We start from the raw sequence: 15,757 nt of genomic DNA, 5'->3' as shown, positions 1-15,757 counted from the left end.
TGTTTGTTTTTTTTTACTATATATATATATATATATTGTTTGTTTTTTTTTTTTTTCCATTGAAGCTACTCTAGTGTAAATGCTGTGAAGTTTGATTTATCAGAGGAGGGTGGTCCACCACAGAACAGGAGAAATCTGACCCTTGTTCTGGAACTGAACATTATATTTGGACTCACTCCCTCAGTTGGATGGTGTTGCTTGCTTTTTGGACTTAAAAAAAAAAAAAAACTACTGTGGAAATATTAATCCAAAAACTGCTAATGTAAGTATAAAGAAGGTAATGCAATGCTAATTCTTACACCAATTCCTTTATTCAGAATGTTTAATCTTACCTTTCTGGTATATGGTTAGATGTAACTGTTGGTTTGCAAATGTTCACTGATTTGTTGAGTAATTGAATCTTTCCTTTCATGTATAAAGTTTGGGGTGAGGGAGGGGGGCTAGATTTGGTCTGATGGAGACAGGAAGAGCTGTGTGTTTTTGTTGTTTGATTTTATTTTGCCTTTGTTTCATGGATAGTCACATTGTATCTCTTGTGATTTTGTCTGTCTGTTGGGTGTTACCATAAAACATAAATAAAGAAAAGAAGGTAAAGCAGGTTTTACTCCTGCTGTTCTCTTATTATACAGATTTATAAAGTAGCTTATTATTTCATTGTGAACTCATTAGTAAGAGCCACAAGTTGCCACCGCACCTCATAGCTTTTGGGTATTTAAGTCCTAGTTTATTACGGTAGCTTGGGGCCATGCTGTAACTTCTCTCTGCGTTTCCTCTGACTACCACCTTGGTAATGGGGGTCAGGTAACATCAGGAGCATGGGTTTCCAGGGTCAGAGCATTCAGTTTGCCTCCAACACGACAAAAGAGGATCTATTTACGCCGCTGCAGAAAAACAAGACCTACCACAGTGTCCGTTCGTGTGTGTGTATAAACAAGGTTGTTTTTAAATGTGCCGATTCACTTGTGCCTGCAGCACAGAAAGTCTAAATCGGACATCTTCAGATGTCATGAAACTAAATAAAGCTGTTTGAAAAACAGTTTGTTTGACAAAAGTTACAATAAGCACATTTGCTGGGCAACAACACAGTGTAATTAGGACCATATGTGAGTCTGGGGGCATCTTTAAACAGTATGCTTCTTTCAGAGTGAGGTTAATCATGAGTTCTGTCTGACAACTGTTAAAACATAACTGATTCCTGGATTAGTGCTGGATCACAAAGTATTAGTTGCACAAGTGTTTTCTATAGCAAATGGGAGAAGCAACATTGATGCAAAAGAACCTCTTTAAGTCGCTTTCGTTGTGTAGATTTGCTCAATTTTACCTTAAAAATCAACTGACAATTTATCCAAAACTGTTTCATTGATTAGACCAGTGTTTTTCAACCTTGGGGCCTTGACCCCATGTGGGGATGCCTGAAACTTAAATGGGGTTGCCTGGAATGCGTTAAAAAAAAAAATTACTGATTACAAATATATTTTCATATTTTTTTTTAATTATAATTCTATTTAAAATAAAACACCACACAATCTTAACCGACTATATTCTATGCCTATATTTTCTCTGATATAACTCTAGTTTAAATAAAATGCAGTATAAAGAAAATATGAAAGGGAAAACGGAAGAAAAAAAATAACCGACCTGGCAGAACTTGTGGCTTTGTGCAATAATCTTGTCTACTCTGCATTTGCTACACAGTATAACAAACATGTTTAAAAACTAATGCTAAAAAAACTCTTGGGCGTCGCAATAGATTTGTGATATAAAAACAGGGTCACGATCCAAAAAAGGTTGGGAACCATTGAATTAGACATTTATAATACTTATCCGCTCCAACTCTTATTTTATTTGTTGCTTTTATTCTCAATGTTTGTTTGCAATTTTTTTTTACGTCAGTGCCTTTCATTTTTGCAGAGGAGAAAAATTAAATACTTAAGCCTAAAAAGGCTGTGATTCAGTACGAAACAGTTTTTCAATTACAATCATGGAAAGCAGATCGAGTTAGTTTGTGTAGGAAATGCACTATGCAAATAAATTGGCCTCACTTACTTTATTTTTGTTTATATGTTCAATTATTTGACAACCAAATTTCCTTCGTCAACGCAACTTGGACAGTTTAGATTAAAATTTAGGCATAGGCTGAGGCTCACACACAGAAACTAAATAAAGGCCTGTGCCACAGCTTGAAAACGCAGCTCACTGTGATGTTGTCTTTATTACTAAGTAGCTTTTAAGCGTTCAGTATCAAATGTTCCTTCCCATCTCTTGCACACACACACACACACACTCGTGTGTGTACACGTTTTAGGTGTTATGCAAACCAAAGGACACACAGTCCCTTTGGTTCTCTACAATTACACGGGCGCAAGCTAAAGGGCCGCACTCAAGAATGACATGATGTTCACTTAAAAATATTTGCACCGTGAAAATGATGATGCACCGATGCCACCTTTCATTATCGGAGTCACTTTGATGTGACACATTATTATTTTGTACCAACGTTTGAAGGTGAACATGTCCATGTTCTCTTACCTCTGTCAAAGCATGAAGCTGTCCCTCGTGGACGCACACACCTTTGAACCTAAAAAAATAAAAGAATGATAAAATAAGTAATTAAACGTGCATCGTGGAACAACGGCACAAATCTGACACAGACAAATGATCATTCCAGCAAGTTCTTTTTGTTTTCTTTTTGAATAATAAGTTATGGTTTCATTTATTCAGGCAACCGTTTTTCAGGAAATTTCCTTTGATCTCCTGACATCTTTCGATTGTTAACTGCCAGTCTTCTTCAGCGGCGTCTGCTGATTGCTTTGATGCTTCCTTGCCTTTGGTGTAATAATTCCAACAAGTTCTTTTTGAATAATATGTTAAGGTTTCATTTATTCAGACAACTGTTTTTCAGGAAATTTCCTTTGATCTCCTGACATTTTTTGACTGTCAACTGCCAGTCTTCTTCAGAAGCGTATGCTGATCGCTGTGATGTTTCCTCTACTTCTGCATAATCATTCCACCAGGTTCTTTTTGTCTTCTTTTTCAATAATATGTTAAAGTTTCATTTATTCAGACAACTGTTTTCCAGGAAATTTACTTTGATCTCCTGACATGTTTCCACTGTCAACTGCCAGTCTTCTTCAGAGGCATCTGCTGAATGCTTTGATGTTTTCTTGACTTTCGTGTAATAATTCCAGCAAGTTCCTTTTTGAATATGTTATGGTTTCATTTATTCACACAATTGTTTTTCAGGAAATTTACTTTGATCTCTTGATATGTTTTGACTGTCAACTGCCAGTCTTCTTCAGAGGCCTCTGAAGACAGTCGAAACATGGTCGGGAGATCATAAATTTGTTGAAAAACAGTTGTTTGAATAAATGAAACCTTAACATACTATAAAAAAAACAAATTGCCATAAGATTTTACAAATAAAACCTAATAAAATAATAAAGTTGTGATCATTTAGTCAAAACACTTCCTCACCTCTACACAGAGATATTATTCCAACGCAAAAATACCTGAACTAAACTCTTGTGCAACCTTTTTCTGGTCCAAGTAATCGGAGAAAGCAGGAAGAATAGTTAAGAAAAGATTAAAATTCCAACGGACAAGACCCGACAGGTGATTATTCCGAGGCCGTCTGTTAACAGGAAGATAATAACAGGTCAGTGGCTTCACCTGCATTCCACTCATTTCTTTCTCTGTTCTACCTTTCAATTCAAAAACTCTTAATAAACATAACCAGACTCCCCCCTTTGCTCTTACACATGTATATCATGTGAATGAGCATGACCTTGGGCTCTATATTATTATTACAGTGGTTATTTTTCTTTATGTCCAAAGGCTAAAGGGTTAAAAATATTTGACCCACAGATTGTTGCAAAACAAAATGTGTTTGCTTCACGATTTCTTGAGGCAATGAAAAGTTCGACTCTGTGGGTCCTTGTTGGATTTTAGCTGACAATGCCTCCCTCAGTGTCTGCTTGTTACCGCACAGACACACACACATAATCGACTGGGCGTGCTCAACACAAAGATGGCCTTGTGAAAGATGTGTGCAAGCACACACACACAGAGAGATGGTATATTTGTAAATGAGCACACACATGCATAAATATCCCACCCCTAACTAGATTCATGTGAAGCAGATTTACTCTCATGCTCTAAAATGTGGATTTTTCTATTTGTACGCCTTTTAAAACAAGCCCAATGTAACAATAGTAAAAGTGCAGACATGGCTTTGTGTTTTATCAAACATTAGAAATATAATTTGGACTACAATCAGAGACCAATAAGGGTCTTTCTATTCTTACTGCTGCCTATGGCATTGCTTTCAATAATTTCCTCATACCATATTAAATCTATGAAGGGATAATCAAGAGTGGCCTTATGGTATTTAAAGCTTACAAATTATAAAGCTCAGTTAATTAATTAATTACTGAAAGCTCAAATATGCCTATGAAATATTCTGTCAGTGATAGCAATTCAAAAAACGCTTGATTAATTCCTTTAAAGTGATCATCCACTGTTTGTACAAATGTGGATCTGTGCTTTAATAAAAGTAAGGCTATAAAAAGAAGCAAAACAAACATATTGAAATAACAGAAACCTTTGTGCGTCATGGGAAACATTTTTTTTGTCTTTTGTTATTGTTGTAATCACATAATCATTCTTAAAGGCGTCCTGGCTTTTATTGGGTATTAATGAACGGTATTTAACATAAAGACTTAATAATATGTAATGTTCCACCCAACTTTATCAAAACAGCAGCAGCAAAAAAAAAAACAAAAAAAAAACACTTTAGACAGAAAAACTTTACAGCAATGTTCCCCAATCTTTAACCTCCTGTGACCCTCAAATGTTACCCACACATTCTATCCTTGGGGTCAATTTGATCACAGGTCTTGAAAGTAGCATTAAATATTTTAACCAACTTTGTTTATCAGACACTTTATGCTTGTCTTTAATTACAAAAGTATATCATTAAAAACAGCATGGGGTCAAATTGACCCCTAAGGGCGGATCAATGTGTACATTATACATACAGGACACTGAAAACATCATGTTAAAGTCATGGAATTCAAAGCTATTCAAAAATAACATTGCCAAGCATGTTTTAGAGTTGTTCAAAATGTAATGGGGTCAGATTGACCCCAAGAATAATAGGAGGGTTAACCAAAAGAATGAATGAATTAATGTAATTATTTAATTTTTAGTTTGTTGTTTGCAACCCACTGGACGTATTTTCTCATCCATCTTATATACTCACTGATGGTGTTCACAATATGGAGGACATACACAGCCATACACTGTTTAAAGGCAAGATAAAGTTCCTTTAGGAGAGCACTTCTTCTCTGCTTCATTCTCAGAGTTTAAGGTGGGTCACAACTGTTTTATCCTCTAAACAAAAGAGGTTTACATCGGCATCTTTAACTTTTCCTGTTTTATTAGAGCAACCAAAAGCAGCACAAGTTGGCATTTTCACCGAAAATGTTGCTAAATGATCTAAAACGCAGACTGAATTCTTCACTCCAACAGAAAACAATAGAATGTTTACAGGCAGTGGGGCCGTGTGACATTTATCAATCACGTGATTAAAAAATGTCAGAACACAGGCTCTAAAACTGTAAAGTAGTCCCATTTTAAAAAGGCAATTAAATAAATATGGTGCATAATAACGCATTTTGTTAGGTATAGATCTTCTAATGAGTACATTTCAAAGATTTTAGGCCAAACTTGTAAAAACAGTATAGGATCCCTTTAGTCGTTACAAAAACTGCTTAGTTCTACAAAACAAGGTTTCAGTTTTTTTACTGAAATCAAAGTTTGTGATTTAAAGTTATTAAAGAAAGACTTCATTATTGCGTATGTTTCATTTTGTCCCATGATAGAAATGGTCTTTCTTGCTCTTTCAGCTCTGAAAGTGTAGAAAACACATTCTAATGCTTTGTGTTCAAAGAAGCTAAAATGTTAAATCAGACTTTGTGAGAAAACAAATATCATTCTTAACCTGAACCCTTTTCTAAAGCAAATTGAAGATCTTTATTTATATAGTTTTTAACCAACCTGAGGATGTTCGGGTGGCATAGCCGGTTCATGAGCTGGACCTCTCTCAACATGTTTGCTCGGTTGCTGCTGAGTTTGTTCATTTTCAGAGCCATCACTTGGTCTGAAGCTCGGTGTCGTACCTGAAAAACAGTCACAGATTAAACAAACTTCAGGTTATGTGTGCAGACACCAGCAGATACAACCAAAAATACAGTAATAGTAAAAATTATATTCTTATAAAGGCAAAAACTATAACACTTCAAACCATGAACGGAATGAATAGCATTACTACTATATATGCTGCTAATATATGTAATCAGACATTGTATCTGATAATGCAGCCAGACAGTAACCACAGGAAGCAGCTTTAAAAAAATAAAAGTCGGCACATAAATTAGAAGTAAAATGAGGTCACTCTCTATCGGCCAGCCATGGAAGAATAAAAACGTCAATTCAATCGTGCAAAAATCAATCTTGCTGCATGGTGCAATAGACTTTCAGTTTCCATCTGACAGACAGACAGCCATGGCTTCATACAATCTGTTCCCTGCACGCAACAGATTGAAGAAAAAAAAGCAATGACAACAGAATAAAAGGCATAAAGATACCATAAAATACTGTATTTCCAAAGCCCTTTGAGAAATTTCATTTGCCTAAAAGTTAGAAATAGAATAATATGGTTTGTGTTGATGAAGAAATAACAGTAGTGATAGATTTAAAAAAAAAAAAACGTGATTAATAGAGCTTTCAAAAGCTTCAGCCTGCTATTGAGAGAGAGAACCTCGTGTGGTGATTGCATGTTCTCAAGTACCAGATACAGTACAACACCCATCACATTTAACCACATGCAGGTAGGGCCTCTGGATTTCAACTGGTGCGTGTGTGTGTGTGTGTGTGTGTGTAAATCAATAAACATTAAGCTTAAAAAAAAGTACAATCACTAGTAGAACAATATACCGTAAATCATTTTTGTGACTATTAAAAGGTTCCTTCTGGTTGTGCTGGGATTTTTTACCTACCGGGAACTACACAAATTATATTTACTGGCATGTTTGCACTTTAATCTTTATTTAATTAACAAACTTTTTTTTACTTTGATTATGAAAGTTTTCTTTGTTGGTGCTTCTTCCGTTTTCATTTGTAATCATTCTCTGAGCCTCTGTGACACAGTCATTTTCCCTGGGATAATTAAAGTACATTCTGATTTTGATCTGAGTGAGTCAGAGGTGTCATGCTCGCAGAGAGCAGTTTTATTTTGAAGTAAAATCAGATTTGGTTTGCGTAGTATGATAAGAGTATTTACACTAAAATGACAGTGTGGCTTTTTTGTGAAGATGGCGCACCTTTTCCAAGGTGGGCGTGACACTGGGCGAACTGAGATCAATGAGGAAAGCTGGTGGGGTGAACACAAAATGCAAGGGGGAGGAATGTGAAAAAATGACATTTTCAAAGGTGGTCAGTGTTTCTCAGCCAGGTGATGAGGCCGTTGTAAAGGGCTCTTGTTTTGAAGTTAACCGGAGGTTTTGTCAGTAGCACAATGGCGGGTCTCTGAAATGTCGGAATGAAATGTGTATACGTGAGTTTTATGGATCAAATGACCACATGTTGATATTCTACTTGGCCACTTTTTGGCTTAAAATGTTTTCGAAACTTTCAAAGGTGGAGAATCAAAGGACATATTAAGCCTCAGTGTGCTTCAGGTTTTTGCCATTTTAGGTTCGAAATGTGTCTTGGGAAACTTGGAAGTATACTGATCATTGGCCATCGGTCACAGTAGAGAGCATGCCCAAAAATCTCACCACTGTATCTATGCTCCCAGTGTCCTCAGCCGAGTGTGAAAGAGGTTTCAGTGCCATGAACCACATTCTTACAGAACGCACAAACAGAACGAATGTGTCCACATTGTACAATCTGCATTTAATCTCTGTAAATGCACCAAATGTTGCCCCCTTTCTCCACCTGCAGATTTGCGGTGATGTAGTTGAAGCAGGGACACCACGCTGCTATTGATCCACCAAACGGAAAGCATAAAAAAGGCAAAAGTGTGACGACAAAGCAGACCGTTTTCGTTGTTCGACGATCCGATTAACCACAAAAAAAACAAAAAATATTTCAACAGCACTGGTATTTTATATTTTCTGTTAAACTGATAATGGGAAATAATGAAAATTGTATTTACTTAATTATATTAGGCAAATTTAAAAACAATATAAGAAAATATTTCTGCAAATGCAGCAGTTCAGTTTACAGTATGTTTAAAATTGGTCTACTGCCAACATCATGTAGCCTTAGTGTAAAGTTCACACAATAAACCAGTGTTTTCATATAATCTACAGTTGGCCTGCTGTTGTGTGGTATTTTTTCTGAATAAAAATGGTTCTTACAAATCGTCCCCTGATTAAAACCACAACATGAACTCTATCATGTAACAAGGAAATAAAAATCTAATACAAAGAATAATGTTAGTAGAAAGCAGCTGCACATTTAATGACTGTAGAAATATTTCCTTTCCTGACGGTGGAATTGGATTCAGAACAAGCGGCAGCAGGTTTGAAAAAGCTCTGTTACCCTTTGGCAAACAAGAGATGGTATGAAAGTTAACTATCGGTGAATGATACACAGTGACTCGGCTCACACTTTGAATAGGTGTTTTTAGCTACATTGACCCATGAAAGTTAAAAATTCTCAAAAAAGCAAACCAAAAATAAATAATTTTTTTAAATCAATCACTTCCTAGCATATTACCTAATAGAAACACATTTCATTGTGGTTGAGGGCAAATTCACGAGGAGAAAAATAAAGAAATACAGCACCATAGAGACTGTTGGCTTTCTGCACTAAGTGGATATCATTATCCCATCTTTGAACAATCGGCTCTTTTACCATCACCCATTATCACAGCAGGTGTGACACTATGAATAGAAAAGTATTACTTACACCAGGGGACTGACAGCAGGCACAAAGCTAATATGGATTTATGGATTACGTAGGCTGTCCGAACAATGAAAGTCAGACAAATATACATTTAAACAAATAGTGCATTTTGGCAAACTGGACGAAGTTGATGACCATCATCAACTCTTGAAGAAAAACCCTGTGAAACACAGCCAACTCACGTGGGTTCCTATCCTATATCCACATCTTTCACTGTCTCAGTCAGACACAAATATCTCTCTGTTCAAGTTCAAAGGATGGTGGAATGGAGGGGTGGGGTGGGGGGGCAGCTATAAGAGCCGGCAGTCTCCACCGCAGGACATCAGAAACAACAGATGGCCACTCCCCCGAAGGCCTCCTCCCCCCACATCCATCCGCACGCTTCCCACCCCCAATTCATCAGTCCTCACATCCCCCAATCATTCTGCATCCGTCCCCGATCCCCTCATTTCTCCTCCACACCGTGGCCTCCAATAAACCATCACATCTAATCCCACTTGTTTCCTCTTCAAGGAGCATCTTCTCACCGCTTCTACCACGGTTCTATGTGCTCCGAAAACAGAAAAACACAACTTCTAACAGCTACTTTCCTTTTTACTTTCTTTATACGACGACTAATCATCACCCTATACACCTAAAATACTCTGCTCCTCAGTCCTTGTCCAGCTTTGTGTTTGATAGATGCAACAACCACTCAGGGCCTCTTTTAATTCTTCTCAAAAAAACTTCTCACGACATCTCCAAGAAGCTAAAGCTTTATCGCAGATAATCAACACTTTGTTCTTAGTACCGTATATTATTTCAGGTACTTTTTCCTTCTTTATCCTTTACCTACAGTTTAGTATCACACGTTCAACAATAATGTTAAAAAACATATTATTATTTTAAGAAGTAAAAGTCTGTAGCAAAATTTTAATCAATGCTAACTATTTAGTATGAAAACCAAAATACAATATATGGGTGAAATTTTCATTAGGGACACAATTGTGGAAAAAATATGTCCGGGCACAATTGGTGTCAGGAAAAATTTTACCCACTGAAATATCAAGTGTGTATTGCTTAATAAAGCAAAAAAAAATCTTAGCTTCCAAGTTCCTCTAGGTTTTTTTTAAGGCCGGTTTGATTGACAATTTTCAGTACTTTTCCTTTACCTTTCCACTCCGTTACCATCAACTGTATCCATGGAACCTTGAGAACAACTTTTTGATGTCAATTTTTTTTAAAAGGGCGAAGAAGGACATTAGGTATTACAACAGGAACCACTGAGTTGTAGCTCAGTGTGTGATGACGTTCATGTTGTCCAGTCAAAAGATCTTCATCATTCAACCCCATGTTAAACAAAAATTAAGAATAATTCAGCACTGCTGCTACGCTGTTCATACAGCACAGGACCCCCTTACTAACATGGAAAATATTGCCCATATGCACAAAGGTATGAGATGACCTTTTTAATGCAAGATGTAAACACCTTTTCTTCGATGAATACATAATCTACACATAGATGCACAGTTTTGAAAAAGTTTAAGAGGTAAAAACAGTTAAACTTCAAAGTTTAAAAGAAAAGTATTGCCAGCATGTGTTTAATATGTCATTTAATATGATCTTCTCTTCCACTAGTTGTCCATCGTGATAACATCTTACTGTATTTTGTTGATACCCACATGAACATGGTTTTATGATCACTTTAATGCCCCAAGCACAACAGGTCTCACCACAGCCATTCACAGTCCATGGAAATAAGCCTTCTCAAATCTGCCACTAAACCTCTGCCCGTTACCCAATCACCAATTACTACCAGGCAGAAATCAACAATGCATCAATCAAAGTCAACACACCCTCAAAGTACGATGGAAACAAAGTCAAACCAGTCGAAACCGATCTATCCGCTGTCTGTGACGAATATTCTTCCATCACAACCATCTGATATTACATCACACGTCAAAGGTAAAGAGGGAATGGGAAAGGTCAAACTCTAGCTTTAGTGTTTTTCAACTGGTCTAGCTTTAGGACTGACCGAAAACAAGCTGCAACAACAACAAAAATCACATGAAATGATCAAGTTTTCTAATGCGTTCAATGAACACAAAGGAAGCAGCATTTTAAATCCACAAAACAAAAAAGTGAAATTCAAAAATCTATAAATTTTCTTTTGACTACTTTTCAACAATTAAATACTGAAAAACAGCACACTTTAATGTGGTAGGTATCACGATTTTGATACATTTTGTTTGAAGTAGGGCTGGGCGATATGAACCAAAATTCACATCTTGATATTTTTTCTCAAAATGGCGATATACGATATAAATCTTGATATTTTTAACTCAAAAAAGTCTTGCCAGAATACCAATTCAGGGTTAAATTTGATGATGCAAATTACCACACAGACACATTTATTAATGCAAACAGCTGCACAATATGCACTACTTTTGGCTTTTTCTCCTCTAAGGATATAAAGTTGTAAAATAAATATATATATATATATAGTTAAAGGCAATATTGTAATTTTCGATATAGCCAAAACAAAAAACTCTATATACACTGTATCTTGAACCACGAAATATTACTCAGGCCTAGTTTAAAGTATGAATAATAGAAAATAGATAAATAAACCCATGTCAAAATAAACAGAAGATCTCTTCTGATCACTAAGAGTGAAAAGAAGAGTTGAGTGAAATGTGATCCACTGAATGATTGTGATGGAAGTGAAAAATAAATCAACATATCAATCACAAAGGAAATCATCACATTATTCAGTTGTAGTAACATGTATCTGTTTGGTTGTTCAGTGAATTAGAAAAATTACTTTTTAATAATAAAATACAACTATTTCCAGCATGTGATTCAACCTACTTTTGAATGTTTATGGCCATTAGTGGCATCTGTATTAAAAACCAATAAGACACCCCCTCACAGACTCTTATTTCTATTAATCAAACTGTAAACCCTATATTTTACTATCTGGAAAATATTATTACTCCACCAGCATATTATTACATAATAGAGGAAAATGATTTATAATCTCTCAGTGACAAATAGGACAGGGTTAGTGCGACTTCCATTCACATGGCTGAAGGGGGAGGGGACTAAACAGAATTACCAAGCCTGTCAATGAATGTCTTTGAAGTGATTCCAGCCTAATGTGACCTAAATATGTCCAGGACTAGTTAGTGAAGGAAGCTTATGATTAGTCTTTGACCCACCAAGCAAATCAACATGGTTAGATCAATCAGATGGAAAATCGACTTTTATTATCCTCTGTTTTGTGTAATCACAGTCAAGAGGAGTTACTCTGCCTGACAACAGGACAAAGAAAGAGTTTCCTAGAAGATGGAATTTAAAGGTGCAGCAAAAGATGAGAGCGAGGGGGTCATGGGAAGCACTTCACCCACCTTGAAGACATCAGAGAAGAATCCGGAGCCGATCCACTCACACGTGAAGTCATCGAGACGAGTGAGACAGGAGAAGGCACTGATGAGGGCTCTGTAGGAGGATGGACGCACTCTGCCCACCTGGAAGAGAAAGACGATCAAGCCTTTAACTGAAGGGAGAGCAGGTCCATAGCACTGCGTTATAAAGACTAAAGTAGTAATGAAAACGTAAATGAAAGAACGTCATGGAAAGCAGTTAGAAACTAAAACAAAGTCCAAAATAACCAGGATTAAAGCTGCAGTATGTAGAATTGTGAGATTCGTATGGAATCAACCACGCTCCCCCCTCCCCTCGCTATTCCGAATTCACCGACATCCGTTATGAACGGGCACAACTGTGGAGCTGTTAGCAACTTTTTTCCCCAATAGCATCAAGTGACAAATGTAAAGACATTATCTTGTGTTATTGGGAAGTTTTTTGTTTTAGAGACTGTCAAGAATGTATATATCAACCTGTAGTTACTGTCCTGAGGTTCCACTAGTTTGTGGCCATGAAATACTAATGAATAATATTAATATAGTTCTCGGTGGTTAGCGTGGCTAGTCAAAGAGGACCAGGGTGATGATGAACTGCCTTCGTCAATACTGTGTTGCTTTTATTTATGTTGTACAACCGTTAAAAGTGTTAATATGTAAGTGTGTGTGTAGCTCTGTGTACACAGACACGTCGCATGCACAACACCAGACTTTTCAGTGTAAAGTGAAATCACTGTGGCTGTTGTAAACACGTCACTTCCTGTTTAAAACAACCACAGTGAGTTCACTTTACACTGAAAAGTCTGGTGTTATGCATGTGACTTGTCTGTATACACAGAACTACACACACTTACATAATCCTCTTTGCATAGAAATGTGGCCACAAATTAACTCAGTATTTTGTGGCAAACAATAAGGAATCTGTGGCCACACATTAGTTAATTATGGCTACAAATTTGTATTTTGTGGCAAACAATTAGTATATGTAATTCGTTTTTTGACCATGTCATGTCTGGGGCTCTGTAGAAGATGGCGATTTGCTTGGTGCTATTTTTGTTCTGTTGTGATTGTGAGTCTGTCTCAGCGCTTCAGGCTGTGTGTTTATCACAACAGCAGCAGGGGATTCATCCAGTCAGTTTCTTCTCCTCCTCATCTCTATTAACTACATGAATCGTGCATTTAAGGTGATAATTTGTTTTGTCCAACCACTGTGTCGCACAGCGTCACAAACACGTCAGATCTCAAAGGCGAAACGAGGCGGTATATATAACGTGTACTAAAAACGGAACTGCTCCGGGTGCTACAGCGTTGCTGCCCACTGCTCCTCAGGGATGGGTTAAATGCAGAGAACACATTTCGTGTATGTAGCTTTACGTAAATGACAATAAAGTATAATATATGGGGGAGGAGCACACATTCTTATAGAGTAGGAGGAGCACACATTCTTATAGAGTAGGAGGAGCCAGGATTGTCAGGAGGAGGAGCTTCCGCTACCAGACGTCAAGTAGCAAGAAAAAATCCAAATTGCCCGTTTGGAGCTGACTTTTTACACAATATAGAATAACAAGGAAGGGAGGAAACAGAACTTTTTCAACTTTGGACCTCTCAATGAGGCTAAAGGGATGTAGCAAAACCATTATAAAGTGATTTTTTTTTATAATACTGCCCCTTTAAGGTGAGAATCATTTAATCGTGTCTGGATCTTCTTTGGTCTATGAACAGCTTTAAAATAAAATCATCTCAACACTGCGTTTTGAAGGAGACAATAGAGAGAGTAGAACTGACCTGTGAAGGTAGGCTCATTCCCATCTCACACACTCCCATCCCTCCGACACCATCTCTGTCCTCACACAGGCCTCGTTCAGGTCTCGTCGGGAAGCTGGCGATGGAGTTACGTTTATTCCGTTCCATGGTGATGTGACAGATTGTGCTACCAGTGAGGGTAATATGAGCCTTTTTCTGCAATGTACCCACATGACAGGAGCACTGCTTTGTTTTAATAGTGCCGCGCGTTTCACGGCTACACTGTGTACACACATAGAACTCAGTTTTGATAGTTTTTTGTTCAGGACGCCTCTGGTAGCAAACACTGGACCCAGGACTGATCCACCTTACAACCACTTAGATGAGAGGAGGCCACTGAGAATATTGTCCTCACATGTTTGGAGACTAAAGGGAGAGTCTTTTGAGACCTGAGGGAAAAAAACAACAATGATTACTTGTTTTTAATCTGTTGAAATCATTTTACATTTAGAGAAGTGAAACTATCAAACGAAATTGTTCATAAATATAAGAAGAAAAAAAAAAGGACTTTTTTCCACAGGCTCAAACAGAACGACTGTAATAAGGGCCGATTGTCCAATTCATGGGAGATTAGCCAAGAAAAAGTCCAGGTCCTGCACTGTTCTGCCATCCAAAAACAATGTCAGCAGGTTATAAAGGGGAACAGGAAGGAAAGCGCCTTTTTCATGCATGCATGTAAACAATGTGGCTTTCATATCATTTTAAAAAATAGTAAATGTCAGAGCTGGTGAGCTTGAGAAAACTTGAGGAATTTCCCTGAAAATGGCACACAAACGCACGCAGGAACCAAACATGTATTATAATTTTTTTAATCTTTAACATTTTAACAATTTATTGGTCAATTTTGTACAAGGATTTTCACTGAAATGAAAACTCGCCAGGTACTGTTTAAAACAGTACAAGGAATTTAACTTGGTAGTTGCATCGGAAAGACATCAACACACAGCGGCTGCCGTTATCAATAGAAATACTTTGAAATTATATAGGATTATATTTTAGAAACTTTAAGACTACAAAATACTTTAAGAAATTGAGCCAAATAGGGCAGAAAACAAATTTGAAAAGATGTATATCAATTTTAAAGATATTTTCGAAACAGCAGTTATGCAGAGTTGGTTAATAGCTCGGCTAAAAAATGTGTTTCCCTGGTCTGTAACTTTTTAGGACCCGTTGAGCTCTAATGAGGCTTTTGGAGAGTTGTTGACCTACTGCAGACATAGGCAACTGCTGGTCCGGGGGTCCACATGCGGTCCTCGGTCTAATTTTGTTCAGCCCTCAAAGTAAGCACACAAAATAACTCCAAAAACCACACAAAATGTAATAATACAAAAAACAACAGTAAAAAAACACACAAAACAGCAATAAATGCACAAATTTACTCGAAAAACACATAAACTGACTGCAAATGTAATCAGAAATAATAATAAAAAAATATACAGAATGAGAACATTCATACAAAAAAATGACTCCAAAAACACAAAACTACAACAAACACGCACACAATTGGAGAAAGCTAAACTCAGAAAACTAAAAAAATAAATACTTTGATTTAAAATTTCGGGTTCGCCACTAGTCTT

At 36.9% G+C, this 15,757-nt stretch overlaps 1 protein-coding gene across 1 annotated transcript in view; it reads right to left on the bottom strand.

Annotated features, from left to right (window-relative positions):
- tesk2 (testis associated actin remodelling kinase 2) overlaps positions 1-15,757 on the bottom strand; it is a 38,972-nt gene that overhangs the window by 21,623 nt on the left and 1,592 nt on the right. Inside the window, exons 2-5 of the mRNA XM_028473578.1 lie at positions 14,163-14,569; positions 12,363-12,482; positions 6,058-6,179; positions 2,530-2,578 (exon numbers count right to left, since the gene is read on the bottom strand). Coding sequence (XP_028329379.1) covers positions 2,530-2,578; positions 6,058-6,179; positions 12,363-12,482; positions 14,163-14,288 — 417 coding nt within the window. The 5' untranslated portion in view covers positions 14,289-14,569. The remainder of the gene's footprint in view (positions 1-2,529; positions 2,579-6,057; positions 6,180-12,362; positions 12,483-14,162; positions 14,570-15,757) is intronic.

The sequence above is a fragment of the Gouania willdenowi genome, chromosome 17 (assembly GCF_900634775.1).
Source record: "Gouania willdenowi chromosome 17, fGouWil2.1, whole genome shotgun sequence".
NCBI lineage: Eukaryota > Metazoa > Chordata > Actinopteri > Blenniiformes > Gobiesocidae > Gouania > Gouania willdenowi.
Note: the sequence above shows the minus strand (reverse complement) of the source record. Positions and strands in the feature narration are given on the sequence as shown.